Source organism: Notolepis coatsorum, assembly GCF_963971535.1.
Source record: "Notolepis coatsorum genome assembly, chromosome: 1".
In the NCBI taxonomy this organism is placed as follows: Eukaryota; Metazoa; Chordata; class Actinopteri; order Aulopiformes; family Paralepididae; genus Notolepis; species Notolepis coatsorum.
Window position 1 is genome coordinate 286,161,699 of NC_140165.1, and position 26,608 is coordinate 286,188,306.

At 41.1% G+C, this 26,608-nt stretch overlaps 2 protein-coding genes across 3 annotated transcripts in view; both read right to left on the bottom strand.

Annotated features, from left to right (window-relative positions):
• Positions 1 to 22,919, bottom strand: part of st14a (ST14 transmembrane serine protease matriptase a) — a 44,751-nt gene extending 21,832 nt beyond the window's left edge. Inside the window, exons 1-8 of the mRNA XM_084324570.1 lie at positions 22,515 to 22,919; positions 16,843 to 17,002; positions 11,918 to 12,048; positions 11,715 to 11,785; positions 6,238 to 6,404; positions 6,001 to 6,036; positions 5,042 to 5,276; positions 3,601 to 3,743 (exon numbers count right to left, since the gene is read on the bottom strand). Of these exons, the coding sequence (XP_084180696.1) occupies positions 3,601 to 3,743; positions 5,042 to 5,276; positions 6,001 to 6,036; positions 6,238 to 6,404; positions 11,715 to 11,785; positions 11,918 to 12,048; positions 16,843 to 17,002; positions 22,515 to 22,556 (985 nt within the window). The 5' untranslated portion in view covers positions 22,557 to 22,919. The remainder of the gene's footprint in view (positions 1 to 3,600; positions 3,744 to 5,041; positions 5,277 to 6,000; positions 6,037 to 6,237; positions 6,405 to 11,714; positions 11,786 to 11,917; positions 12,049 to 16,842; positions 17,003 to 22,514) is intronic.
• A 1,377-nt stretch (positions 22,920 to 24,296) lies between these two features.
• Positions 24,297 to 26,608, bottom strand: part of aplp2 (amyloid beta (A4) precursor-like protein 2) — a 111,428-nt gene continuing 109,116 nt past the window's right edge. For both annotated transcript variants that reach the window (XM_084323059.1, XM_084323058.1), the window contains one exon: positions 24,297 to 26,258. In XM_084323059.1, the coding sequence (XP_084179185.1) occupies positions 26,157 to 26,258 (102 nt within the window). In that variant the 3' untranslated portion in view covers positions 24,297 to 26,156. The remainder of the gene's footprint in view (positions 26,259 to 26,608) is intronic.

Here is a 26,608-nt window from a genome sequence, read left to right on the forward strand (position 1 = left end):
GTTCCTCTCATTTCATTATAGACAGACCAACGCGGACCTTAAATGACATGCAATTGTAATTTCATTACACAGACCAGCGCGGCCCTTCAACGCGAGCAATGGGCTAACGTTAGCTGCTAAGTTAAACCATAAATAGGCTAAGCTAACTAGCGTTAGCTCTTAGCTGCTAACCCTGGAAGCACTCAAAGCGGACTCCACGACACTACACACTAGTTCCATTCATGAGAAAAGGGGGTGAGTTATATTGATGACGCTTAACAACAGAGGTTTAAAGATAACTTCATATTTATTGGTTATTCGTTTCTTGCATCCAGTTTCAATCTCCGTGTGTTCAACTTCCTGTGTTTACATTCGAGTGTGACATCATCGCCTACGGCGGTCTCTCTCTCTCTCTCTCTCTTCAATGATTTAAAGTAGCCAAACGTTACAGTATGAATACTAACTGGATAGTTGATGATATAATTGATTGATTGATTGAAAACTTTATTAACAGATTGCAGAATGGGTACAATACAGTACAGCTCAATACACACAATTGTTAAGGGGATGCTATATATTTATGTGTGTGTTTGGCTAAAGTGGATTAAAAACACGTACTGTGCAAAAGTCTTAGGCACCCAATAGTTTATATAAATTGTCTTAGATGTAAATAATTTTTTTATTAGTGTGTCAGTAGACTACTCTTAGTACATTTTCATTTAATAATTTTTTAAAGCATCTTCATGGTTTAATAATGCAAACATATTTAGCAGGGACTTATTATAATCATCATATTGGCGTGACTGTATGCATCAAAGGGTTAAATCAAGCATTTTTAAGTGCTTTAGAGGAAATGTCAAAATATCGCAATATATATCGTGTATCGTGATATGGCCAAAAAATATCGCAATATCATTTAGAGGCCATATCGCCCAGCCCTTTCAAGCACTAAATCGTGCGCCCCCTGCTGGGCACTGAAAGTGTTAAGGACTGGATGGCAAACAACCTTTTTATGGCTAAAGGCAGATAAGACTGAGATCCCTATCAGTGCTTCAGACAGCATAGCTTCCGAGGTTTCTTCAGCTGTACCCACTAAACCTTAGACATCCGTGTTATATTACAACATATCAAAGCGTTGAGCCGCAAATATTTCCCCCCCATTTAACACATTCCCGGCCAACCACGTATATATATATATACACGTTATTGGGCGTTAACGGTTATATATACGTTTTAGATAGTTTTCCCTTTTATTCGATTTGAATACCTTATTCAATGTCAGGGAGCTGTATTTTGCCTGTAAAAGGCATATTGGGACTCCGAAGGTGCAGTACCAGCCAGATCCTGCTAGTAGTGCTGTATCGAGAATGCAGTAACCCCTGTTCCAGACCGGGTGCCACACTGAAAACGCTCCGGGCGCTCTTTTCTACTAAACTGAACCTAGGGCTTCACCCGATCGCATTGAATAGTTTTCGGGACACCCGATTCATTATGCTGTGGTGGGTTATGTCGTCGACCAAATGGACATACGATCTACCAGATGGCGATCAAATAATTGGAATATTCTTTTTGGAATCCCACCGGCCACAGGTAAGAACAATTTGACGTCAATTTCAGCTTGATCGTGCAAGGTTTTCATAGCCATCCCCCTGATCAGCATATGTTGTGGTTAGGGATGTCCCCGACTAAGGATTTGGATAGTCGACTATGATTGGCCGAAATTAACCGATTTCCACTATGAAAGAAAAAATTTGAAAAAGAAAAAGTTTAATATATATATATATATATTTTTTTATCATTCCATTTGGGCTGTGGGGTGCTTAATGTCTGAAGGAGACGACGGAAGGCTTCTTGTCCTCTGCAAAAGCATGCAATTGGTCCACTGATGGATACATCTTGATATTTGTCTAGTGTGTTCATTAGATGGGTGAAATCCTCTTTCAGTGCCTCTGTGCCTGTTTTCTTAGGCAGTTAGCCTCTGGTATGCATGCCATTAGCGTTAGCCATGCTTCTAGGCGTATTTTCTTTTGGAAAGAATGATAAAAGAATATATATATAATTTTTTTTTAATTTTTTACATTTTATTATTCGACTAAGAGGTTGGCAGTCGACTACGGCTCCTTTCGATCGATTAGTCGACTATACGACTAATAGGGGTCAGCCCTAGTTGTGGTAATAACGAATGCCATTATTGGCAATCAATTAATCAGAAACGACCCCCCTCCCCCCCTTCATGCATTCATGATGAAACATAATAACTATCATATGCATTTGATTTTTTTATTGTAGCGTGTGTAGGGACGAAACGCCAATGGATTTGGTATAATACACGTTGCGGCTTATAAACAGCCTCCCAGGAATTAGCCCCGATCATTCCGAAATAACACTCATTCACCACAGTATAAAACGGGAACGTATGGATGGATTTTTCTTTTCTTTTTTGCATCTTGAACGGAAGATTCTTACTGTCAAATGACCATGATATTGTATCCATAGCTATAATATAAAATATAGATTTAGCTCTACAAACAACATGACGCACAGTGAAAGTGTGTAATGGAAAGCTGGCCCAGCTATAGCTAGATGGGAAAATCGAACGGCCGTGAATGAAACATTGCCAAACTCGGGTCTATTGCATCACCTGAGGTAGAGTTGATCATTCACACATTTACATGATCCCAGCTAGACTACCGCAATTCCCTTTTCACCTGCCTCAGCAGAGTCGTCCCTGAACCGTCTACAAATGCTCCAGAATGCTGCCTCAAGGCTACTGACCAGGTCCCAGCAGGTCAACTCACATCACACCCATCTTATCTTCTTTAAACTGGCTTCCCATTAAGTTTAGGATTCATTTTAAGGTGCTTGTTTTCACATAATAGAGCCATGCATGGTCGTCTTGTCACTAGAGTCTTCTGAGCAGGACTTACTGGTTGTCCCTTGCTCTCAACTAAAAACTAAAAGGTGACAAGTCCAGTATCCCCTTCAGTGATCTGCATGATCCAAACCATTGGGTGCTAGAGGATAATACCTGCAGTAAGAAGGGCCGAACGATGAACCAAAAATTTACCGATACTGACATCATGAGTCTCTCTTACCGACCTCATTTTGCCCATATCGGTATGTTAGGTAAATGCCAACATTTCAAACGTGCCGACACATGATGGAGAATGTGGTATTTGTGCTAATTATTATTAAATTAATTATTTATTATAATAAATTATTTATTCATCATTACCGAGGCCTTAGCTTTTTATTAAATTTGATTGCTTTCTATAATAATTCCAATTTGATGTGCTTAATGTTTAGTTTTTATTTTCTCTATATATTATTGTGTATTGCTATATCTTTACAGTGTGGGCATCATGTCAGCTACTTAGGATCATACTATTGTTTCATCCCCATTTTACAATTTGAAAACCGTGGGAGGATGATGAACAGTCACCAAAATAGGAATGTTGTTTAAGATAAGAGGGTTTGGAACAAGTTGGGACGGTTCCAGGGAGTGGGTGGGGGTGGAGCAGAGGTATTCACCTCGTACATAATAATATATTCCTGCAATCGACGTACATTGCATTACCCCTACAGTATCTGAAAAAAATCTAAACCCACTCCCCTTCATACCTCTGCTTGCTCGTGGGACCTGCGAGACGCTGGCCCTGAGACCAGGGTAGTTCTTCCTCTCATTTGTGACTAAAGTCACCAGCATGACGTTGCGGGAGGACAGGAAGGTCAACGGTTCACTGCGTGAGTAGTAGCCACACTTCCTGCCAAAGAGTCAGCATACATCACATGTTACAGCATACATCACATGTTACAACATACATCACGTTACAGCATACATCACATGTTACAGCATACATCACATGTTACAGCATACATCACATGTTACAACATACATCACGTTACAGCATACATCACACGTTACAGCATACATCCCATGTTACAGCATACATCCCATGTTACAACATACATCACATGTTACAACATACATCCCATGTTACAACATACATCACATGTTACAGCATACATCCCATGTTACAGCATACATCCCATGTTACAACATACATCACATGTTACAACATACATCCCAGGTTACAGCATACATCACATGTTACAACATACATCCCATGTTACAGCATACATCACACGTTACAGCATACATCCCACATGATCCCATGTTACAGCATACATCCCACATCCCATGTTACAGCATACATCGCATGTTACAGCATACATCACATGTTACAGCATAAATCCCATGTTACAGCATACATCCCATGTTACAGCATACATCCCATGTTACAGCATACATCACATGTTACAACATACATCACATGTTACAGCATACATCACATGTTACAACATACATCACATGTTACAGCATACATCCCATGTTACAGCATACATCACATGTTACAACATACATCACATGTTACAACATACATCACATGTTACAGCATACATCACATGTTACAACATACATCACATGTTACAGCATACATCCCATGTTACAGCATACATCCCATGTTACAGCATACATCACATGTTACAGCATACATCCCATGTTACAACATACATCACATGTTACAGCATACATCACATGTTACAGCATACATCACATGTTACAACATACATCCCATGTTACAGCATACATCCCATGTTACAGCATACATCACGTTACAGCATACATCCCATGTTACAACATACATCACATGTTACAGCATGCATCCCATGTTAGAGCATGCATCACATGTTACAGCATACATCCCATGTTAGAGCATACATCCCATGTTACAGTATGCATCACATGTTACAGCATACATCCCATGTTACAGCATGAATCACATGTTCTGCACTGGCTCTTAATCTTTCCCAAACAAATAAATGTACTGCATGTTGTCGGCTGTATCATATCTGACCACCAGAGGGCCCTGCATACTCAGTCTAAAACTAGTCCACAAACTGCAAGAAAAGAATGTGATAAAAGCATGCAGTACACAGCCTAGTCATCGCCCCTCCTCGGGTGTTGATTGAATGTGGATGAGGCAAAGTGCAAACTCACTCGTCCATGACGCTGCTCTCGATGGCCACCAGGGAGTCGTAGATTTTGACAAAGTCATTCTTGCAGTCCTCTTCCAGGTTGAAGGTGTCAAACTGGAGCTTGATGATGTGGCCGGGGTCCGCCCTCAGCTGCCACTGTATGAAGGTGTTGGGGGGGTACGGCGTGTTGGGGAAGCCAGGGGACTTGATGGTCCCAATATGATTGCTTCTGGTGTGCTCCGTGAACCTGTACAGCTCTGGCAGAGGGTGACAATAACATTTAGGATTGGACCCCTTTTAGGTGTATGATCACACACACAACTAGAGAACCAGAACCAGATTGCATTTGGATTGTTTGGCATCTTGGATATGCAATTATAGACCGTTATCTGATTCTACGTTATTATTGTGGTCTACGTCACAAACATGATTGATGCTATATCAAGTACATAATTATGTCTGTGATCTCACCGGTAGAGCACCTCTTCCATGCCTGCCGCTGAGCAATCAAACAAGCTAATTATTTATTTGACTAATATTTGTAACCTGGTTTCTGTGGTTACACAAGGTGGCTGATTACAGTTACCACATTATGTTTTGAGGGGTTTGATGTATGGAATGTATCCTTACCGAACTGTACCCTCACTCAAAACCATGGCCCTATTTATTTAGGCAGCATCATTTTATAAAAAAAATTGTAATGAGTCTGAAACCTATTAGCGTTCTAGAATTCCAAGACAGAATTTGAAGGAAAGATGAATTTTTTTTAAAACCTCACCTCAAAAGGGTTACAATTTTATTTACAATGTGAACAATGTTGATATTGAAATAGAAATAGAATGGTCCTATGTTTGACAAAATACCCTGCATCCACAGAACCACACATGCATTTGACACAATTTGTATTGACAATTTTCCATATGTATATAACACAACGTTTACTCAATCTAAAATAACTTTAGTACAAGTAAATTAACTCACCATTGAACGATGATGTGAACAGGCGTCTATCCAATGCTATGAGAAAACACACACAAATGAAAACAAACACGTAAGATGATGATACTGATAGAACCACAGAAAAATTCATGACGTCAAAAACCAGGAAGAAATTCATCATTATTCTACAACAGACTGAAAGGATGAATGACAATGATAAAAAAAATACATAATAAATAAAGGTAGCAGGTTGGCCTACAACAGCTGCTTTGACTGTACCTGACAACACCACATCCTCGAAGACCAGAGAGTTTCCCGGTCTGTGGAAGGTACGTTGTTCTTTGTCCACTAACTTGTCCATGGAAGACATGGCCTTGTCAACAGAGGCCTCTTGCCCTGCTGGCACTTTGAACTCAGACAGGTAATATGCAATCACACTGCCCTCACTAGGAAAGATCAATAGGTGGTTTTAGCATTGCTTTAAAGGGTAAGTTCCGAATTTTTTACCCCTAGCCCCATTACCTACTTATTAGATGCTATCGATTGGTAGAGTTCTTTCTTCAGTACAATCCATGCTGTGCTTCATACTGGATTCTGTCAGCTCGGGCTAGTTAGCGACAAGACTAATGCAAAGTCAATGGGGCCATGCTTTGAAATAAACACTGAAAACGATAGTTATGAAGTATAACTCTTTTATAAAGAATGCTGGCAAAGCATCTTGCTTCCCCTATTGGACTGCTCAGTGCGGCTGCTGAAAGAATTTCACCAATGCACCAGTCACTCTACAGGACATGCTAGTATATAAGCAGGGCTGCAGCATACAACCTCCCTCCTGTATTTTTTTTTTCAGAAAGAGAATCTGGAACAACAGGGAAAAGAACTAGAGTTATACTTTCATAACTATTGTTATATTTCATGCTGGCTCCATATCTTCCTTCATCTAATTGGACTAATCGGGGAAGCTGGAGCCTAGCCCTGATCCATGTACCCCCCTGTTGGCCCAAAAGACCAAAAGGAGATAGACAAAACTCACGCCACTACTCACGCCACTACCAAAACCTGAGGGTAGGCAAGGGAAAGGAGTTAACACTAGAAAACCTGGGCCCGTTACATTACTGTTTTTGAATTTCAATAACTTGGAATCAAAAAGATACAATGCCCTCCCTCCTTGACCTTTCCTAAAATGTGTTATTCAAAATAAATAAAATATGCCCTTAACTACAGTGGTTTTCAGTTATAGAACCCCCCCACCCACCTCTCATTCACTGAGAGCTCAGAGGAGGACTGATGCGCTGTTACTGTCATCAACTGAGCCAGTGTTTCTTGATTTCCCACTGTGGCTTTTGTCCCCTGAACAAAAGGTTTGCAAATGATTTGTGGATAGAACAATACAATGTTACTGTGATTCAGGAATGTGTAAATGTATTAGTAGTCTAGACAGCCGTTTGCTCCGCACCCCTCCAGTTTCTCTCTCTTGCATTGAGAGCACGCCTTCACTGAGGTGCCAACACCAGGAATATGATTTGTAGATATTATTTCTGTGTTCAAAAGTTGTCATGAGTCGTCATGGTATGACAACTACAAATAAGATAAGATATTCCTTTATTGATCCCCTTGGGGAAATTCAGGAATGCAGTTACTGGTGGTAACTCTGAGGCATTGCAGAGATACGGAGGAAAAATGCAAATCAAGTAGCTTTCCCTTTCCTCCAGACACACACTGTTCCAAAAGATTATAAGAATATCTCCACTGCAGACACTCACCCCCAAGAACTGAATTTAGTCATTTAGCCGACGCTTTTATCCAAATCGACTTACAAGTTCCATACAACAGGTGAGCAGGAAGGGTACAACTCTTTCAGGATAGTGGGGTACCGTGCTAACCACATCACTATGAGCACTGGTATCCTCCATGCTACGGTAGAAAGTGTCGCTTTCCTTGGAAGTGTGGATCGTATCGAGTGAACCACAGGTGCCCGAGGCTCAATGCACCATCGGTGTGAGAACCCGATTGAGGCCCACTGACTGTGGGTGGCGAGAGACAGAAATAGAGGGCGTGGTATGCATGAGAACCGTATTGCTTAAACTCCATGCAAGCCCAAGGGTAGGAGCCAGGACCACTAGAGTCGTAGCAGGCGGTGGGCTGTGCTGTGACTCAGACCCAATATTATGGGGCTGCCTGCACTGTGGTGTGGCATGGCATGAAAAAGCCCCAGCTCATGCAAGTGGTAATAAAGAGAGTTCTATAAAGATGTCCCAACCGGGGAATAGAAATCGGGTCTCCCACACAGCAAGCACTTGACATTGACAGACCCACTCAGCTATGACTCCACTGTAGTAACAGTGGGCAAGCTGTGGTGTACACGTAACAGCCGACAGCAGCAGTGTCCTGAGCCGACTCGTTTGCCAGGTTGCCGAGCTGTGGTAGACGTACCAATGTGGTCTAGGCTTCTTCACTAGATGCCGAATGGCATCAAGGTAGAAGAGCGAGACCAGGGCGTTGTGGTACATGAACGTGTTAGCCCTGTTGACAACAGCCTAGATACCTGCCAGGTCCTTCCCAGCCATGTCAATTTCTTTAGGGGGTCGACATGCAGACTAGAGGCTGACATGTGAGTGGATTTTGACTCCTGCTCCTTCCCACTCCCACAGAAATAATCCCATCCCATCCCAATCCCAAATGAGAGTTTAGAAATAAATCCCACTCCCTCCCACTCCCACAGAGGACTGATCCCAATCCTGTCCCAATCCCGAGCCAAACTTTTATAGAATCCCACTCTACTAGGGGTGGGAATCACCAGTTTCATCACGATACGATACGATATCGATTCTTTGGACAACGATACGATATTTGCCGATATCACAAAGTCTGCCACGATACGATGCAGGTGCCTGCAATCGATATGAGACGATAAGCCCATTTAACACAATCCGTAACATTTAGATCAACTCAAAAAAGGTAACGAAAATATAATTTAGCTCTTCCAGACATTTAAATGAAAAACAATCTATTGTTTTTAATACAAATAGACCTCATGTTCACTGTAAAGTGCCACGTTTTGATATATTGAGCTTTAAACTTGAAATACCTACCCAACCTAAAACCCCTCCCTACCTCCCTCTCCCAAAACAGTTCCTAATTTTTTTTATGTTGCATGATCATGTATACATTTATTATCTATTATATTTGTTATGCTTAAATAACATTATCTGGCCATCCTCAGTAAATACTATCAAACTCCTTTGACCTCACCTACTTAAAATCAGTGACGTAGAGAGAGGGACAGAGAGAGGCTGAGGTTCCCCCGCCCCCTCCCTTTCCTCAATGTTTTCTCTGCCTCTGAGCCGGGTTAGCTTAGTTTAGTTACCGGTAGCAGCTAACTAGTTAGTTTTGGTGAGGATGCAAAGCATCAAGCATGTAAGATGCATTGGAAGCGTTGTGGGGGAAAACAGGCAGGGACTTATTTCCTGGTCGCAAAATGCGCACTCTAACATAACATAGCACGCTGTTGTTGTTGGGCTGCCGGAGCTGCGCTTGGGCAGAAATGAGACTTGCCACAGGATTTTCAAAATAAGAGTATCGATATGAACCGAATGCCTATCGCAAGGGTGCTAGTGCAGTAAATTCATTCATCGCACAGACAGATTTTTTCATAGCACGCTGTACAGCCCTGATGTCTGCCTTAGTTAAATATAAAACCACCAAACATTTACATTAGTGAAGCACCGATGTATCACTCCCGTCCAAATTCCGTTGATTTTGTTGTCATAGTTCCCACTCCCTTCTGCTCCCGTTGAGTTTTACTCCCGGTCCTGCACAATCACGGGATTCAATGTGAAATTTACTCCCATCCTGTGGGAATCCCACGGGACCTGTGGGAATCCCGAAAAGATGTCATCCTCTAATGCAGACATGCAGAAACGGTTGCTGAGCGGTTTGTTGTTGGCGATATTACACGCCTGGCACACCGTCGGGTTCAGGGAGGGGCAGTAGGCCAGAAAAGGGGAAAACCCTATAGCTGTGGCCACAGCCTGAATGGGCCTGGGAACTCCTGGTGAAGCCTGCTCCTGTGTCTTCCTCCATGCCACCATGCCATCAGAATAGGGAGGGGCAAGGCTGGGGAGGGGAATCCCCTAGCCACCTACATACCCTGGAAGAGAATGGCACTGAAGATGGAGTGCTCCTTCAGCACGGGGGAGGCGAGGCGGCTGGTGTAGCCATCTCAAAGGAGGGGAACTAGGGGAAGCTCTTTCTGGGTTTGTGCCCCATAGAGACAGTGTCCGGCCGGCACCAGAAGGGTGGCCCTGAAAAGGGCCGTTGAATAGCGGCGCTTATTCGACGTTCATTGAAGAGAAACGAGACATGAAGAGCAACGAGACGGGAAGGAAGAGCAACCCTCAGCTGAAGGAAACAGAAGGACAGAGATTGTATGCTGCAGCCCAGCAGACAGTATACTAGTATAATACTCATTTGGGTAAACTGTAGGTTTCACCGTTTATTTCAGGGCATGTACAGACTGGATTGTGGCCGGACTTTGCGTTAGTTTTATGGATAATTAGCCAGAGCTGCGAGTCTCCAGTATGAACAACAGCATGGATTGTGCTGAGAAAGGACTCAGAGGAAGTAAGAAATAGGGCTATGGGACCAATATTCTGAACGAATCCTTTAAAGCATTCTCACAAGGTTTTATAAACATACTGGTATGAACAAATTTAACAGACAGCGATGAGTTACAGATTCAAGCAGATTGCTGCATAGAAATAGGGCTGGGTGATATGAACTGAAATATATGGTCACATTTACCTTGGCAACAATAAATTAAATGATAATTGCGTTTCTCTCTCTTTTTCTTAAATCTTTAAAATGTTTTAAAACACCAGTGCACAAATACCACATTCTCCATTCTGTCAACATGTTTGTAATCTTTGTCTGTCAACATGTGATTGTTTATTGTACATTAAGTTGAATAAAAAAAAAAGGGGGCACAAAATAAAACAGCCTTTATACAATGGTAACTGTACATTGGATTATCAACAAAACCTTATTTGGTCCCAAGAAAAGGGTCTTGTGTATTATTGGGTTAGGACATTTACTGTACATTGGAGGGGGTTGGGTTAGGACATTTGCCAGTTTCGAATTGCAGTCTCCCGTAGGTGCTCTCTTTTGGTTTTGAAAGTGGGTAGTGATTCATATTCCTTTACAGCTGTGGGTAGGGCATTTAGTCCCTTGTTTGAGCCAAATCTTGGTTTAACATGGTTTGTGGAGCTCCCTCTGGTGTCTACTAGTGGATCTACTAGGATCTACTTTCTCTGTGGATGGTTTTGTGAATAAATCTCCATTATGCCTCAATTACTGTGTGTTTATTGTATAGCAATAAGGTTGGGTGAATTGGGTGATTGTATAAATGCATTACATCACTTGAAGTTGTGTGTTTTACAAATTAGATCACGCCTATGGGGTTCTAACGACCCTCGGCTGCGCCTCGGGCCTAACAACCACCCATAGGCGTGATCTAATTTGTATAACACACTCCGTCGCGTGATGTAATGCTTAAATGCACTGGAGGAAAGCATTTACCTAACATAATGCAATTTACATACATGGGTACAATTAGCCTAGGCGATTCATTGTGACAGCGTCAGTAAACTTTCTTTCTGCACAATATATATATCACCCAGCCCTAAAATGAAATACATAGATAAGGAAAGGTTTGAGAATTTGGAGTGATAATGAGTCACTTCCTCTCACAGTCATACCTGAATGCCTGAACCGTTGAGCCAACATAATATTTAGACAGCTGTGGAGTCTTGGAATAGATTGTTTTAAGCTGAAAGAGACATAAAAAAAGAGTGGATGAATCTCCTTTGAAATTAAAACATGTATATTTTGTGTGTGTGTGTGTGTGTGTGTGAGAAAGAGCACTCAGGTGTATGAAGATTAGTGGTAGTCATCATCATACCTGTCGAATCACCTGGCCAGCCAACACTTTGAACTCTGCGCTGGTGGAGTTCTCATAAGCGTCTTCAAAGACCTGGTTGGTGATCCGCATTGAGCCACTGTACATCTTCTTGATCCGCACATCTTTACGGACTAAGAGATCACAGAGAAAGGTGTCGTACATGGTCATCCAGCTACACACAACAATTAATAAGATGTTACAAGATGGAGTATAAATAATAATAATTGGGTGTCGTATGACTGTGTAACTAACGGCAGTGATCTGTAAACTTGATCATTATTTTTTTTATCTACTTTTTCTCCTCCTTTTTCTCCCATCCCAATTTACCTCTCGTGCCAATTCTCCCTCCCCTGTCCTGATCGTTGCTCGCATGTGCCCCCCCACTGGCTGGTCGTAGGGAGGATAGAAGCCCATCACATGTCCCCTCCGATACATGTGGAGGCAGCCAGTCACATCTTTTCACCTGCCAGCGCGGACTCTCATTGGCGAGGAGTAGCGTGTAGGAGGCTCACACTGCCCCCGCCATTTTCCTGTCTTTGCTGTGCAGGCGCCCTGACCGACCTGTAGGAGCCGCTGTTTACAACGACCAGACTACCACCCATCGACTCTCCTCCCGCTGATTCTGCCAATTGAGTCAGTATGATGGCCGGCCCAAGCCGGAGGCAACGCTGACAGCCGGATTCGATACCGGTGTCTCTTGCGTTGGTGATGAGCGCAATGTCCGCTGCGCCACCCAGCCGCCTTAACACTTTGACTGCCGGAAAACGCTTTACAGCGTCATTCCCGGCCATGCTCAAGTTGCCGGAGGACGCTTTACAGCGTCCTTATATCAATATTTCAAAAATCTGCGATCGGATTCATATTTCCCCTCCGCTGGCCTGAGATCCACCAGGAGGACCCACTGAGCTCTCTGGCGGTTCAGGAGCGCCATCTGGTGGCCGATCGGCGCAATCGCCAAACAGGAAGTGCTATGGAGGTTGTGCTGGTCGGCCATATTACTTCCGGGCACTCTGTTTGGCTACCGGGACTCGATCTCGACACAATACATAGCGATCGATTGCCAATAACTCGATAAACAACATGATTTGGACATATATACTATTATACAAGCTGGAAATGGACCCGATATTTCTACATACCATAATAGGTAAATGACTGTTCCACGCTCATCGCCCAACGGCGCGAGGAGGATACGGTAAGATTCAGCATTATTTTTGATCGTATTCCATATAAACTGTTATGATGAACATATCACCCACACTAGATTAATGATATAACGCTGCCCACGGAATTATAAACGATCCCCCGCCCATCCGGTCATCATCAGATCATACGTAGATCATTCTAGAAGTACGTCCAATTGAAATTTTTTATATCGCCCCGATTGCCATCAAACTGTATTTCATCATCAATATAATGCATTTGGGGCTATATATCACGTTCTGGAGAAAGCTGCAGAAAGAGATGAAAACATACTTATACATTAGACCATACTTTACTATGAATATGTGAATGAAAAAGTTTAACGTTGCTACACAATGAACAATACATATAGGACTTTGAATGGGCCCTAATAATGGCAATGTAGCAATAGAATTTAAAAAGTTATAGCCCTGCAAAGAAGGGGAATTTCTCCATAGACAAATAGCGCTGGCAATCCACAGTCATTTTCCGGATTTCTGGCCGGCACCCATAGGGTTAAACTTGATCATTATTATAATTAATAATATTAAAATATATAAAAATAATGTGTTCATCTAATTAATTAATGTAGCTTTTAATCAGTTGCAATATTGCTTACTGAATCACCCTTGTTCCTATTTGAATACAGATTACCCAAAATACATTTTGAATCAAACCATGGTCAAAGGATTTCATGATGCATCCACTAACTAAATAATCAGAATCAAATCTGTGTTTACATGCACCATATTCTAATACGTGGACATCCCATCCTTGCAATTCAACTTGCAACAATGAATGTATTTGAGGCTACGAGTAAACCGACAGTGATACAGCTACTGCGCATATTTGACGTGAGAAAAGGTTATTGATTTAGGGACCATGAGATGTCTGTCTAGCAAGCCAGTTATGGGTTACAGGTTAGGTAGTGGATGAATTTAGAACAATGATTAATCTTGAGACGAATTATGTGTGCATTAATCGGCTTTAATGCACACCTGCCAGCCAATGGGAAAGGAGTATTCACCCAGGCCATGTAAACCCCTCTGATTGCTTTAATCTGAATACGGTCTTAATCAGGGTAAGCATACTCCAGTTAAAACAGGTAGATTATTCTGATTATTGAAGGAATTTTAGACATGTTAACACCCTAATCAGGTTGCAAATAATGTAAAGAATGCTTCCTGTAGAAGAACTACCTTAGAAAATAATGGACTGTCCAAACGTCAGGTTATAAGACGTTAATCAGATTTTGATCCATTGCACGTAAACGGGACTATGGATGGGGTAGTTCTAGTTTCAAGTTTCTTTAATAGTTGTCATACAGAAGTACAGAATACTTTTATACAAAATGCTTCTTACTGTTACACTCCAGAGACTGTGCAAGACAAGATAAGTATGCAATAAAATAACATAGTATAGTATGTAAATTAGAAGTAAAAAAAAATGAGGTCACAGTGTTCAGTATAGACATAAATTATGTACAATGTTCGATGCAGAATAGACGTAACTGAGTTACCATATAATATACAATACTATGCAGTGTACTAATATACAATACTATATAGTGCAAGGCAGAAATCGGATGAGGTGCAATTTATGTACAATTTACAGTAGGTGTACGAGTTGTAGTGCAAATCCTTTATCAATAAATATAAAGTGTGTTTGTGTGATCTAAAGTGTGGAGAGTGGGTGCTGCAGTGTGTTGTTTGTTTAAGTGAGTGTGTGCGTGTGGGTGTGTGTGCTGTGTGCATTTGATGGTTGTTGCATAGTGTTTATTGTTCGTTTAGCAGCCTGATGGCCTGGGGATAGAAGCTTCTTCTGAGTCTTTCTGTGCTCGCCTTAAGACTCCGGTATCGCTTGCCTGACCGCAGCAGTTCAAAGAGGCAGTTGTTCGGGTGGCTCGAGTCCTTAATAATTCTCTTAGCCTTCCCCCTGCACCGCTTGTTGTAAATGTTCTGGAGGGTGGGAAGCCCCCCTCCAATTGTGCGTTCGGCTGAACGTGTCACTCTTTGTAGTCTGCTACGGTCTTGTGCAGTGCTATTCCCAAACCAGGAGGTGATGTTGCCAGTCAGGATGCTCTCTATTGTACAAGAGTAGAAGTTCCTAAGAATCTTCTGACTGACTTGGAACTTCCTTAGGCGCCTGAGGAAGTAGAGGCGTTGTCGTGCCTTCTTCACAACACTGTCAATGTGTGTGGTCCATGTCAAGTCCTCGGATATGTGGGCTCCGAGGTACTTAAAACTGTTCACTCTCTCAACCGGTGCCCCGTCGATGCTGAGGGGGCTGTAGTCCTTGACCCCCGACCTCCTGAAGTCCACAATCATCTCTTTTGTTTTGCTGACGTTCAGGGAGAGGCAGTTCTCCTGACACCACTTTGACAGATTTTCTACCTCTTCCAGGTAGGCCCTCTCGTCGTTGGCAGAGATCAGGCCCACCACTACTGTGTCATCAGCAAATTTGATGATTGTGTTGTTGTTCCGCTGTGCCACGCAGTCATGTGTGTACAGGGAGTAGAGGAGGGGGCTCAGAACACAGCCCTGGGGGGCCCCTATGTTGAGCGTGATGGATGAGGAGGTGCAGTTGCCTGCTCTTACCACCTGGGGTCTGCCCGTCAGGAAGTCCAAGACCCACTGGCAGAGGTCATAGTTCAAGCCCAGGTCCCTGAGCTTGGCTATGAGTTTGGAGGGGACTATGGTATTGAATGCTGAGCTGTAGTCGATGAACAGCATTCTCACATAGTTCCCCTGCCTCTTGTCCAGGTGTGATGCTGCTGTGTGCAGCACATGGGCTATAAGTAACTCATGTACATAACATAATCAGAATATTGTCTTATTTGGAATGAGGTCAATAATCACAACATTGATGAGCATGCAAAACAAACAACCCTATGAATGAACGAATGAAATGTATTTTCGCGTCTTGTTGTAGACCAATCCCTTATGGGATAAGACACCAAAAACATTAATATTAACGATAGATGCAGGGTAATTACACTGTTTGCTTTACAAAAATAAAGGAAATGATAATAGTATTTTTACATAAATAAAAACCAGATGAATGTTCTCTTTGCTTACGCCGTGCTTTCTCTGAAGAGTCGACAAATGCAAGTCACTGTGTTCAAAGAGTCATTTTGAGTTTATCACTTAAAAAGTAGAATCTGTAATGGCATCAAACAGTGGCCTATGGGGAAAATAGCCCCTCTTGGTACTGCACTTTGTTCACATTTTTTCGTTTTCATTCGATATGTGGGTTGGGGTTGTTATTACTCGGGCTCTGCCAAGAGATGATGAAGAATAAGAACAAGAATAAGAAGATTCTTCTTCTTTTGAGGTTGCTGTTTACGCCATTACAGATTCCACCTTTGACCAAATCAGGTCAATGTTCGGAGGACTGCTATATAATTTAAAACGTAAGCCATGATATGAGGGACAATGAAACAAAGTGAAACTTAATTTAATTGAGTAATCACAACACTGTTCTTCCTTTGTAACTGGTAAATGGCCAGTCAAGGTCTAGACCCGAGTAGGACGTCACGTGTTAAAGGAGCTGGAACTGGAATAATAATAAACTTTATTTGTATAGCAGCCCAAAGTGCTTCACAGCAGCAGTGATGTAGACACAAAAATGGCATAATTAGAGACAGGCATACAATTTGCAGAGAATTTAAATTAAAACCTCCTGGTAAGCGCAAACAGGAGGTGAAGAAGCAGGTGAAGAAGAGGAATAGAGGATCTACTCACAGTGGAAATGCCAGACCAGCAGGCCTGTCATTAGTGCAACGACGGCCGCGAAGATCACCACGCCGATCACAGCTCCCACTCTGCCTGGCCCCTTTTTCTTTTCGAGCTTTTTAGTGTCCGACGCCGGCAAGAACTGGACGTTGGTGTCCCAATCTCGGTCCTGCGGAAGAAATGAAACGTCAACATAACGCAGTGGTTCTCACATCTTTTCACGTCCAGGACCCAAAGTAGTAGAGATGCAACGATTTTTCACGATGAACCCACATTTATAAATGTCATGTTTTCTTCACCGTAACCGTTTTACAAGTTATGGTGTCAATGTCTATGGTATGCTATGGTATTTTTAGCCTGCTTTTAGCCAAGCTCAAGTATAGAATTTCTTTTTGTATTCACTTTTAGCCTAACACTATATCTTTGTGGGACTAAACCACTTTTAATTATAAAATGCTTAGAATATGTATTTTCCCCTTCATAACATCACAAAATAAATGAAGGATAATAATTATTAATACCGTGAAATCATGATAACTCCTCAGACTAGAATCGCATCATCAAAATACTGTTGAATCCTTACAAGGACCCCTATATGCAAATGTAGCCCATGGACCCCCATCTGATACAATTTTGTCTTAGGGACCCCCCCCCCCCCCCCCCCCCCCCAAGAATATTACTATTGTTGGATGTGATTTAGAATTCCATCAATGCCCATAGTGGAGGTGGGGAGACAGTGGAGAGAGTGAAACCTATTATCAGAATAGTAATTCATATTCATTATTCTCCTCTAGTTAATGTAATATTAGTGAAATTAAAACCATTGCTCCTTTTGCTGGGGGACCCGCTGGAACACTCCTCAAGGAGGCCCTCAGACACCACTTTGGGAACTGATGGACATAACGGGTGATAGGGATCACTGTAGTTCACTGTAGTTCAACAGTTTCATGAAAGGTGGAAGACATCACCGTAAAATAATACTTAACGGTTTGACCCTTTCACTACCACACTACCAAATGGTTAACCCTTTCACTGAGACAATACAGAATGTTAACCCAATCACTGCCATACTACAAAAGGGTGGGATTGTCATGGGATATATGACTGTTTTTTTTGTTTCTTCAAATAAAGTGTAAAGAATGCTTCCTGTAGAATAACTACCTTCGAAAATAATAGACTGTCCAAACGTCAGATTATAAGACAGACGTTTCTTTATATAGAAGTTAACCGGTCCATGTTACATGAAATTACTTGGCATATTTTCTCTTTTCTCTACTTCATGAGGCTTTCTTCAGTCGGCAACTTCAATCATTATAATCGGACACAGCTGGTTACATTCTGGGACTTGTATTTCTACGAACTAATGCAAATAATAGTATCTCTGAATATAATAAACAAACACTCTTCCAACTGTAAATAATAATCAATATGAACGTATAATATTTATATTAATTATAACTCAACATTAATCATGTAACTTTACTTGACCTATTAGTATTAAGTTACAACACTCCCTCTAGCCCAGCAGACACCCGGACCTGGGGATACTGGGAGCGTGTACGAGCATGTGTATTGTAGGAATTTAACAGACCTAGCACTGACCTACAGACCCTGGATCTGTACCAGAGAATGACCAGAGTACAAAGGGAGTACTGAATAGTGATTTTACGAAAGACTGCCATTTTAAAATGACACTCGGAAGAGTTGTCTCAAGTTGCATCGGGAGAACCAAGTCAGTCTTAGGTTTTCAGACGAACAAAGTTGCAAGGTTTTCAAACTTTATTAACTAAAGATGAAAGTTAGTGTTGTGTTCACTCAGTTAAGTTAAAGACAGTAGAGGTTGAGTACTTTATTATCTAAAGATGGTGAGTTACAGTATTGTGTGTTTACTCAGTTAAATAAATACAGTAGAGGTTGAGTACTTTATTATCTATAGATGGTAAGTTAGAGTGTTGTGTTCACTCAGTTAAAGACAGTGTAGAGGTTGAGTACTTTATTATCTAAAGATGGTGAGTTACAGTGTTGTGTGTTCACTCAGTTAAAGACAGTCGAGGTTGAGTACTTTATTATCTAAAGATGGTGAGTTACAGTATTGTGTTTACTCAGTTAAAGACAGTAGAGGTTGAGTACTTTAGATGGTAAGTTAGAGTGTTGTGTTTACGTTAAAGACAATCAAGGTTGAGTCATTTCTTGAGATGTATCACATTCACACTAGATTAACTTCACAACAACAAATACATGGGCTGTCCCAAGAAAAATGTAAAAACTGACTCTTCAGTGCAAGGGTTCAAATGGTCAAGGAAATAGGAAGGCGTTGTTCCTCAATATTTATGACAAGTAAAATAATTTGTTTGGATTTCTCTCATTTTCCCCCCATTTTCAATTATGCAGGGGAATCCATGAGTCACTGCTGTGTGGTTAGTTTTGCGAAATGAGATAATAGGGTGTGTGTGTGGACAAGCTTCCGTGTGTAAATCTCGTCAAACCTGCTCGTTGGTCTTCTAGAGTAGAGTGTAATCACAACAAGTTGCCATCACTGTACACACTATATGGAGGCTAAAATCACAGCTCATACAAACACCTGATTACCCCAACTGCCCTTCTTTAGAAACTGAAAGACTGATTGGCTTTTCAGGGTCACACACTGACGGACAGACTGTGTGACCGACTTAAAATCCTTTAATTTTACCGACATTGTCTCTGCCTCTCTCTCAAAAAAAATAAAGAAAAGCTATTACTAATCATTATCATTCATGTGCTACGGCAAGGTGCTTATTGAATGTTCTTCTACAGTGCAGCAAACCTACACAACACATAGCAGCACCACCAATTATTATGTAAGCAGTGCAATTCAGGCATCAGGCCAACGTAAACACGATCTTATTCGCCGACATGAAGCCCATTATGAATAGCAATGACCTACAATGCATCAATCATAGAGTCATACAGTATGTTACAGTCCCAGTATTATCCTACATGCCTTAAATCCATGTTATTGAGCCACATTATACTTTTACTTGTCTTTTTTACATTCATATATATTATTTTAACTATTTGTACTCATTATGTCCTTGTTTATTTACTGGTGCTTATTACTATTTAAAAAAATATTCAGAGTGTAGTTTCATAACTTTTTGTATGGTTCATTAGGTTTTAGATACCTTCATAAACATCAAATTTTTTTAATCTCCCATGCACGTTCGTGTTTCATTTGTTTGTTTATTTGTTTCATTGAGCAAAACTAAATAAACAAAAACACAATTGTTGATCTCACCAGGGTTATTGAAATGATAAGTGGCAACAGAGTTCCACACAGGGAGACCAGCTCCTCCCTGATATTCAAGAGGGGTTTGTCTATGAATCCATATCATTTGTGTACAAACTTTAAATAATTAATCCTCACGTGTCCCTGACGATTTTACAGACACAGAATCGCGCGAGACAACGAGACACGAATGTGTCTAATAACATCCTTTATTTATTTTTTGTTACCATACTCCGAGGGCGTGTAGTGAACACGCTGTAATCTCCATGGATTACGAGATGAAGACGGGTTCAATTAAATGAACGTGTTACGACAAGGCAGTGGGAACTGGTGGAATCCAAGCATCACCGACTCACTGGTTGATTGTTTGTTGCGGTCAAGTAAGCGCTAGCGGCTATCGGTGTCGTGACCAGTATGTGTACAGTGTGTGTGTCCCCCCCCCCACCTCCAATGTACAGCCCCCCACCCAATCCCACCCCACCTACTCCAATGTACAGTTTCTACGTCAAATGTATACACTCTTTTTCTGGACACTTTTTGTACCACAAACAGTACTGTATTTGCAAATCTGGTATGTCATAAATGTATAGACGTAGCAGTACTGTCTATCTGTATGTTGTGTATGTCATATATGTTATGATGAATTGAAAATGGGGGACCCTGATGTAAAGTTTGTAAACAAGACAAAAGTCTCTCTGGTCTGCATCCCCTTAACAATTGTATGTATTGAGCTGTACTGTACTGTACCCATTCTGCAATCTGTTAATAAACTTTTCAATCAATCAATCAATCAATCAATCAATCAATAGGCCTACAGAGACTCAAACTGGGAGCTTCAGGCCATCAGGATGCTCAATGACCAATGCTAACCCATCCATCTACATTCATTGCACACACCCACACACTCACTGTTGAATATATATTTCAGTTAGTAAAGATAGTAAATTATATTGACCTATTTCTATTTGTGTGTAAACACTGCAGTGTAAACACTGCTTAGTGTTGTTTTTACTACCTGTACTGTACCCCCCCCTTCCCCCATGCTGCTATGATGCTTGAATTTCCCCCAAGGGGATCAATAAAGGAATATCTTATCTTATCATTCACTTAAACACTACACGATATTGTTGTATCTATTTATTACAAAAAGATTTCCACTACATCCATACCTCACTTTTCCATTTTGTACCTCAGTTTGCATGTTGTACTTTAGTTTGTATATTTTGTATAGTGTTTGGACCTTGTTCTTTTTACTTGTTTACTGTATGAAGCACATTCTCATGGGCCTCATATAGAACCAAGCATTTCACTGTAAGTCATGTACTACATGTACGTTATATATGTGACAAATAAAACTCGAGAACTTGATTGCAGTTAGAGTAGTAATCTCTCTGGGGAGCTCTGCAGCTCAGTGTTGTATGTCTGATTGATTGAAAATCGTATTACAGATTGCAGAATGGGTACAAAACAATACAGTACGGCTCAATACACACAATTGTTAAGGGGATGCAGACCAGAGAAAGACTTTAGTCTTGTTTAGATCAGGGTCCCCCATTTTCAATTCATCATAACATATATGACATACATGACATACAGATAGACAGTACTGCTACATCTAGACATTTATGACATACCAGATCTACAAATACAGTACTGTTTGTGATACAAAAAGAGTCTAAAAAAGAGAGTATATACATTTGAGGGGGAAGAAACTGTCACCTCTTCATGTAGAAGAGGACGACTCTATAGGAACCCCATTGAACCTACTACACAGTAAAACACCTGGAGCATTGCAACCAGGGCGGTTCCAGTGACTTTCCTTTCACAGGCTAGGCCCTAGTGTTGGTCACAACAACACTGTCGGCTGTGGCTATAAGGAACAATAACTCTTTTGTCAACTTCTTACTGCTTGGCAGGGCTCATAAATTAAGACAGGGGGGATAAATGTCCGTCTTGAGGTGTACCTGGTGTCAGAAAGTTGTATGCTCCTCGTATTCCCACACAGTACACACCTGTAGACAACTTGGTGACTTGGTCTGTCGTGTTATTTGCCCCCCAGAGACATTTTCAAGCTACTTTCAATTGTTAAACTAAACATTTTAAAGCAGTGAGGCATCCAATGTATTCTTACTGAAAGTTGTATTTAGTCATTATTATTTTTGACTTATAAGCGTATTTATACAGTCACTACTGTGGTAGAGATGTGACCACTTGACTTGTTTATTATGCTGTCAACAACTACACAGACAGTCCCCCATAGGGAACAATAACCTAAGATACAATGTTAACCTACATCATATACGTGAAGGGGAAGAGGGACACATCCATTTCAATATGAAAGGGAAACCATGCAACTCTCTCTCTTTCTCACACACAACAGAGGTTTCACTCAGTTTAAATAGTATTATTCTCATACCGTCTTTGGGGTGTATCGCATCCCACTGTCCATGTAGTCCATCACCTGAAAACACCTGCTAGAGTAAAAACTATATTTACTCTCCCTTGTTGTTAGTTTTCAGACAGTAGGTTTCAGATAGTAATCAAACTCCAGCAGGTAAATTCCAAGGTGAATCCGCAGCAGGCCTGTCGCCTTCCAAAGGATCGCTGGAGATCGTCAACTAAACTGTGTAGGCTATATATTACCCACGATCGGTAGCGATGGGGTTATTTAAAAAAAAAAAAAAAATTATAATATGGAGAATAGTTTTGTATGCAGAAAATGCAATGTATCCAGGTGTGGTGGTGGTTAATCTCCAGGCAAGATGTTAGCCAAATGTCCCTCCTCCTTGTAAGAATAATAATGTCGACAACCTGTGTGACAAAAGTTTTTCCGGGATCCTCGAGTTTCAGCGGGCGTGTCTCCCAGGGTCGATACCTCCACTACTTCCTGTTACCTGCCAGGTGAGCAGCGGGCCTGCTGGGGTTTAATAGGCCCTTAGGGGAACTAGAATTTCTAGAAACCATGACATTCGTTGATTTACTGTAGATATTACACACATGACCATAATATTCATTTTCTTTTTGTTTATTTTTCTCGGGGGGAAAAAACCGAGAGACACTTTCTTTTTCTTGGTGTATATTGTTCTATTTTTAGCAACAGAGTCATGTAACTCCTATGACCAATGGCTTGTGCCATCTAGTGCTCACGCTATGAGTCACCCGTGTTCAGTGAGTTTTGTCTGACGGTGGGATATAAGCAACTGGTTTCTGTTTCTACACTGTAGAAACGCTATGGTGACTCAATATTTCACACATGATACTATTATGTAATGGTTATGGTAGCCTATATAAAAAACAACAACACAAGGCTGACGGAGTACAGCAACTTGCAATGGGCCTGGTCTACAAGATACACTGCACGACTAAGGTACCCCATGTACATGTCAAAATACTTCCCAAAGGTCAGTGAATACCACGACCACAACACCAGAGGGAGCTCCACAAATCATGCTAAAACCAGATTCGGCTCAAACAAGGGACTAAACACGTTTCGCAATTATGCCATATGGGACTAAACACGTTTCGCAATTATGCCATATCAATGTGGAACGCCCTACCCACAGCTGTAAAGGAATGTGAATCACTACCCACTTTCAAAACCACTCTCAAAGAGCACAGGTGGGAGACTGCAATTCTAAACTGGCCCCTGCAAATGTCCTAACCCAACCACCTCCAATGTACAGTTTCCCCACCTACCCAACCTCCTCCAATGTACAGTTTCTTCCCCCTCAAATGTATACTCTATTTTTTAGACCCTTTTTGTACCACAAACAGTACTGTATTTGTAGATCTGGTATGTCATGAATGTCTAGATGTAGCAGTACTGTATCTGCATGTCATGTATGTCTTATATGTTATGATTAATTGAAAATGGGGGCCCTGATGTAAACAAGACGAAGGTCTTTCTCTGGTCTGCATCCCATTAACAATTGTGTGTATTGAGCTGTACTGTATTGTACCCATTCTGCAATCTGTTAATAACATTTTCAATCAATCAATCAATCAATCAGTTAGTCCTCATACCACTGTTCTATAATAAACATATTATTTATTGTTATTTACTAGTTTATTCACAAGATGTGTTGTTTACTATTGTTTATTACAAATCAGTGGTCTGTAGCCTATACACTTATTTTTCAAAATACAAGAAAAACATTTAAAGACACAGTAGTTTGTAAAAATAGGCACCACACAGTGATATGGAAGTCGTGAGTTTATTGATGCGTTTCCCCCTGTAAACCATACATCTGTTTCCATTGGTGTCAATCAAATTTATTTATTTTTAATTTTTATTTATTTAAATTTGTATCACTAATATGCATTTTATATTAGTTCCCAATCCCCTCCCACAATCAAGCAGGCAATTACAAGATTGAAGCCATTTTGGGTGCATAGTGAGACAGTCACATACAGAGATACTGTCACAGGAAGAGAAAAATAGAAAACAAGAAAACAAACTTAAAAATATATATCATCATATCATTTCATATAAGAACAATGCACACCACAGGTAATCCTCCAGAAAAGCCATGATTGCAACATCAACTATACAGGCATAACAAAGACAACACTAAGAGAGAAGAAACAACAGATGATTCTAGGATTCAGTTTACTCGTTTCGTTTTTTGTGCCATTCTCTACCTGTAAAAATACACCAAGTTAAGCTTTATTCGGAAACCAGTTCTCCAAGCCTCGTCTTCCCTGTCCGTCTTTGTCTCCTACCTGCCTGCCTGCACAGCCCACCAGCTCCAAGTAGTCAGTCACACTGTTCAATGCTTTAGGACCAGCAAAGCAAACAGTCATTCATGAGAAATGTGTACATCATCCCTACATTTATATATTTTCTCTCCAGATTAGAACTTTTTTCTACTTGGTTTTATGCTTCAAGTTCACTTGTGCACAAAAAGAATTATATATATATACTGTATATATCACTTTACATTTCTGGCGTTAGAATCAGAACCATAAGCTGTAAGAGAACAATTCAGGGACTTAAGTATGGAAAGAAAACTTCCACAATACATTCAATTATGTAACACATGTCAATAGGAATAACTTCATCTATTGATTTAGCCTATAACCCCATTGAAGAAGGGTATGTGGGTTTGTGTGTGTGCGTGTGTGTGTGTATTGGGGGAACGTGATTTGGGACGATCACATTAAGTTGACAGGAAAGTAGGGTCTGTATGATGATGTGAGCTGGGGGCCTGTGCACACCTTCTCTAACCGTCATCATCTGACAGTGTGCCTGCAGTGCAAGTCATAACCACCAAGCTTAGAACCCTAGTCCCAGTCGTAGCTAGCCTCTTCCCTGGAAAACAAGGTGGAATAAAAACATCTACTCTTATTATATGTATATATTTAAACTGTATATGTATATTTTGTTATCATAACAAAGAACAAAAAGTAGATAAATCATGATTTAGTTTTCAATCTTTTTTTTTCCTCATTTCTCTCTTTGTTTCACTATACATTTTAATTGGTACAAAGAACCTTCATATACAAGCAATCTATTGAAAAAAAAAACACCAATTGCTTTTGTTGTTGTTGTTGTTGTAGTTGTTGTTGTTGTTGTTGTTGTTGAGAACCATCACAAACTGGACACTTGTATGATGGGAAAGAAACAAATGTAGTGTCTGGTAGGTTGGTCTGTAGATGGTCACTCAAACACATTGAACTTTAAAAGCTTGATTTACCTTGCACTTAAAAAAAAAAATCTGAAGAAATGTTATACATTTTGATCTGAGATAACCGTATTTATAATTACAGAGACATTTTCTGAATCACATTTTCCAGAATGCAGAAACGTCACCTTTTCAAAATAAAACAGGATCAAAAAGAGCTCTATAATACAACAGTAGCAGTAGTAGAAGTAGTAGCATTATTTAAGGACTGTTTTGAACAAACCGGTGAATGGATTTTGGATGTATGCAAATGATTTTGACAATAGCATCTTAGTTATTGGTCAGTAGTATGTTCCCCCTCTATTGCCGTCCTCTCTCTCGCTCTCTCTCTCCTCTCTATCTTGAGACTCCACAGCGCCCCCCATGGGCTCAGGTTAGATCTGCATCTGCTCCAGATATTTGTAGGTGGGGTTCTCGTACCCGTGATTCTGCATCTTGCTGAGGTGGCGTTCCTCTGGCGTCAGCATGGGGTCGACCTTTCAGGGAAGAGTTAAGAGGACATGGGTGAGCCTTGAAGTGTGAGCTATGAATTTTCAACACACTGTAATAAGATAAGATAAACCGTTACTATCCCTGGGAGGTTTCAGGGGGGGGGGGGGGGGTTGCATTGTTGTTTATGCAACTGTTACACAAATGCAATAATCTGCTTTGCCTTGCAAAAGCCATGCATACCAAAAGACATGCATGCTAGGTCTCCTGCCATTGCCCTTGACCAAGGTACTGGCATCACAACTGGAGCTGGTCCCCGGGGCGCTGCACTATGTGTGGCTGCCCCACTGCTCCTAAATAGTTAGGATGGGTCAAATGCAGAGGGACCAATTTCCCC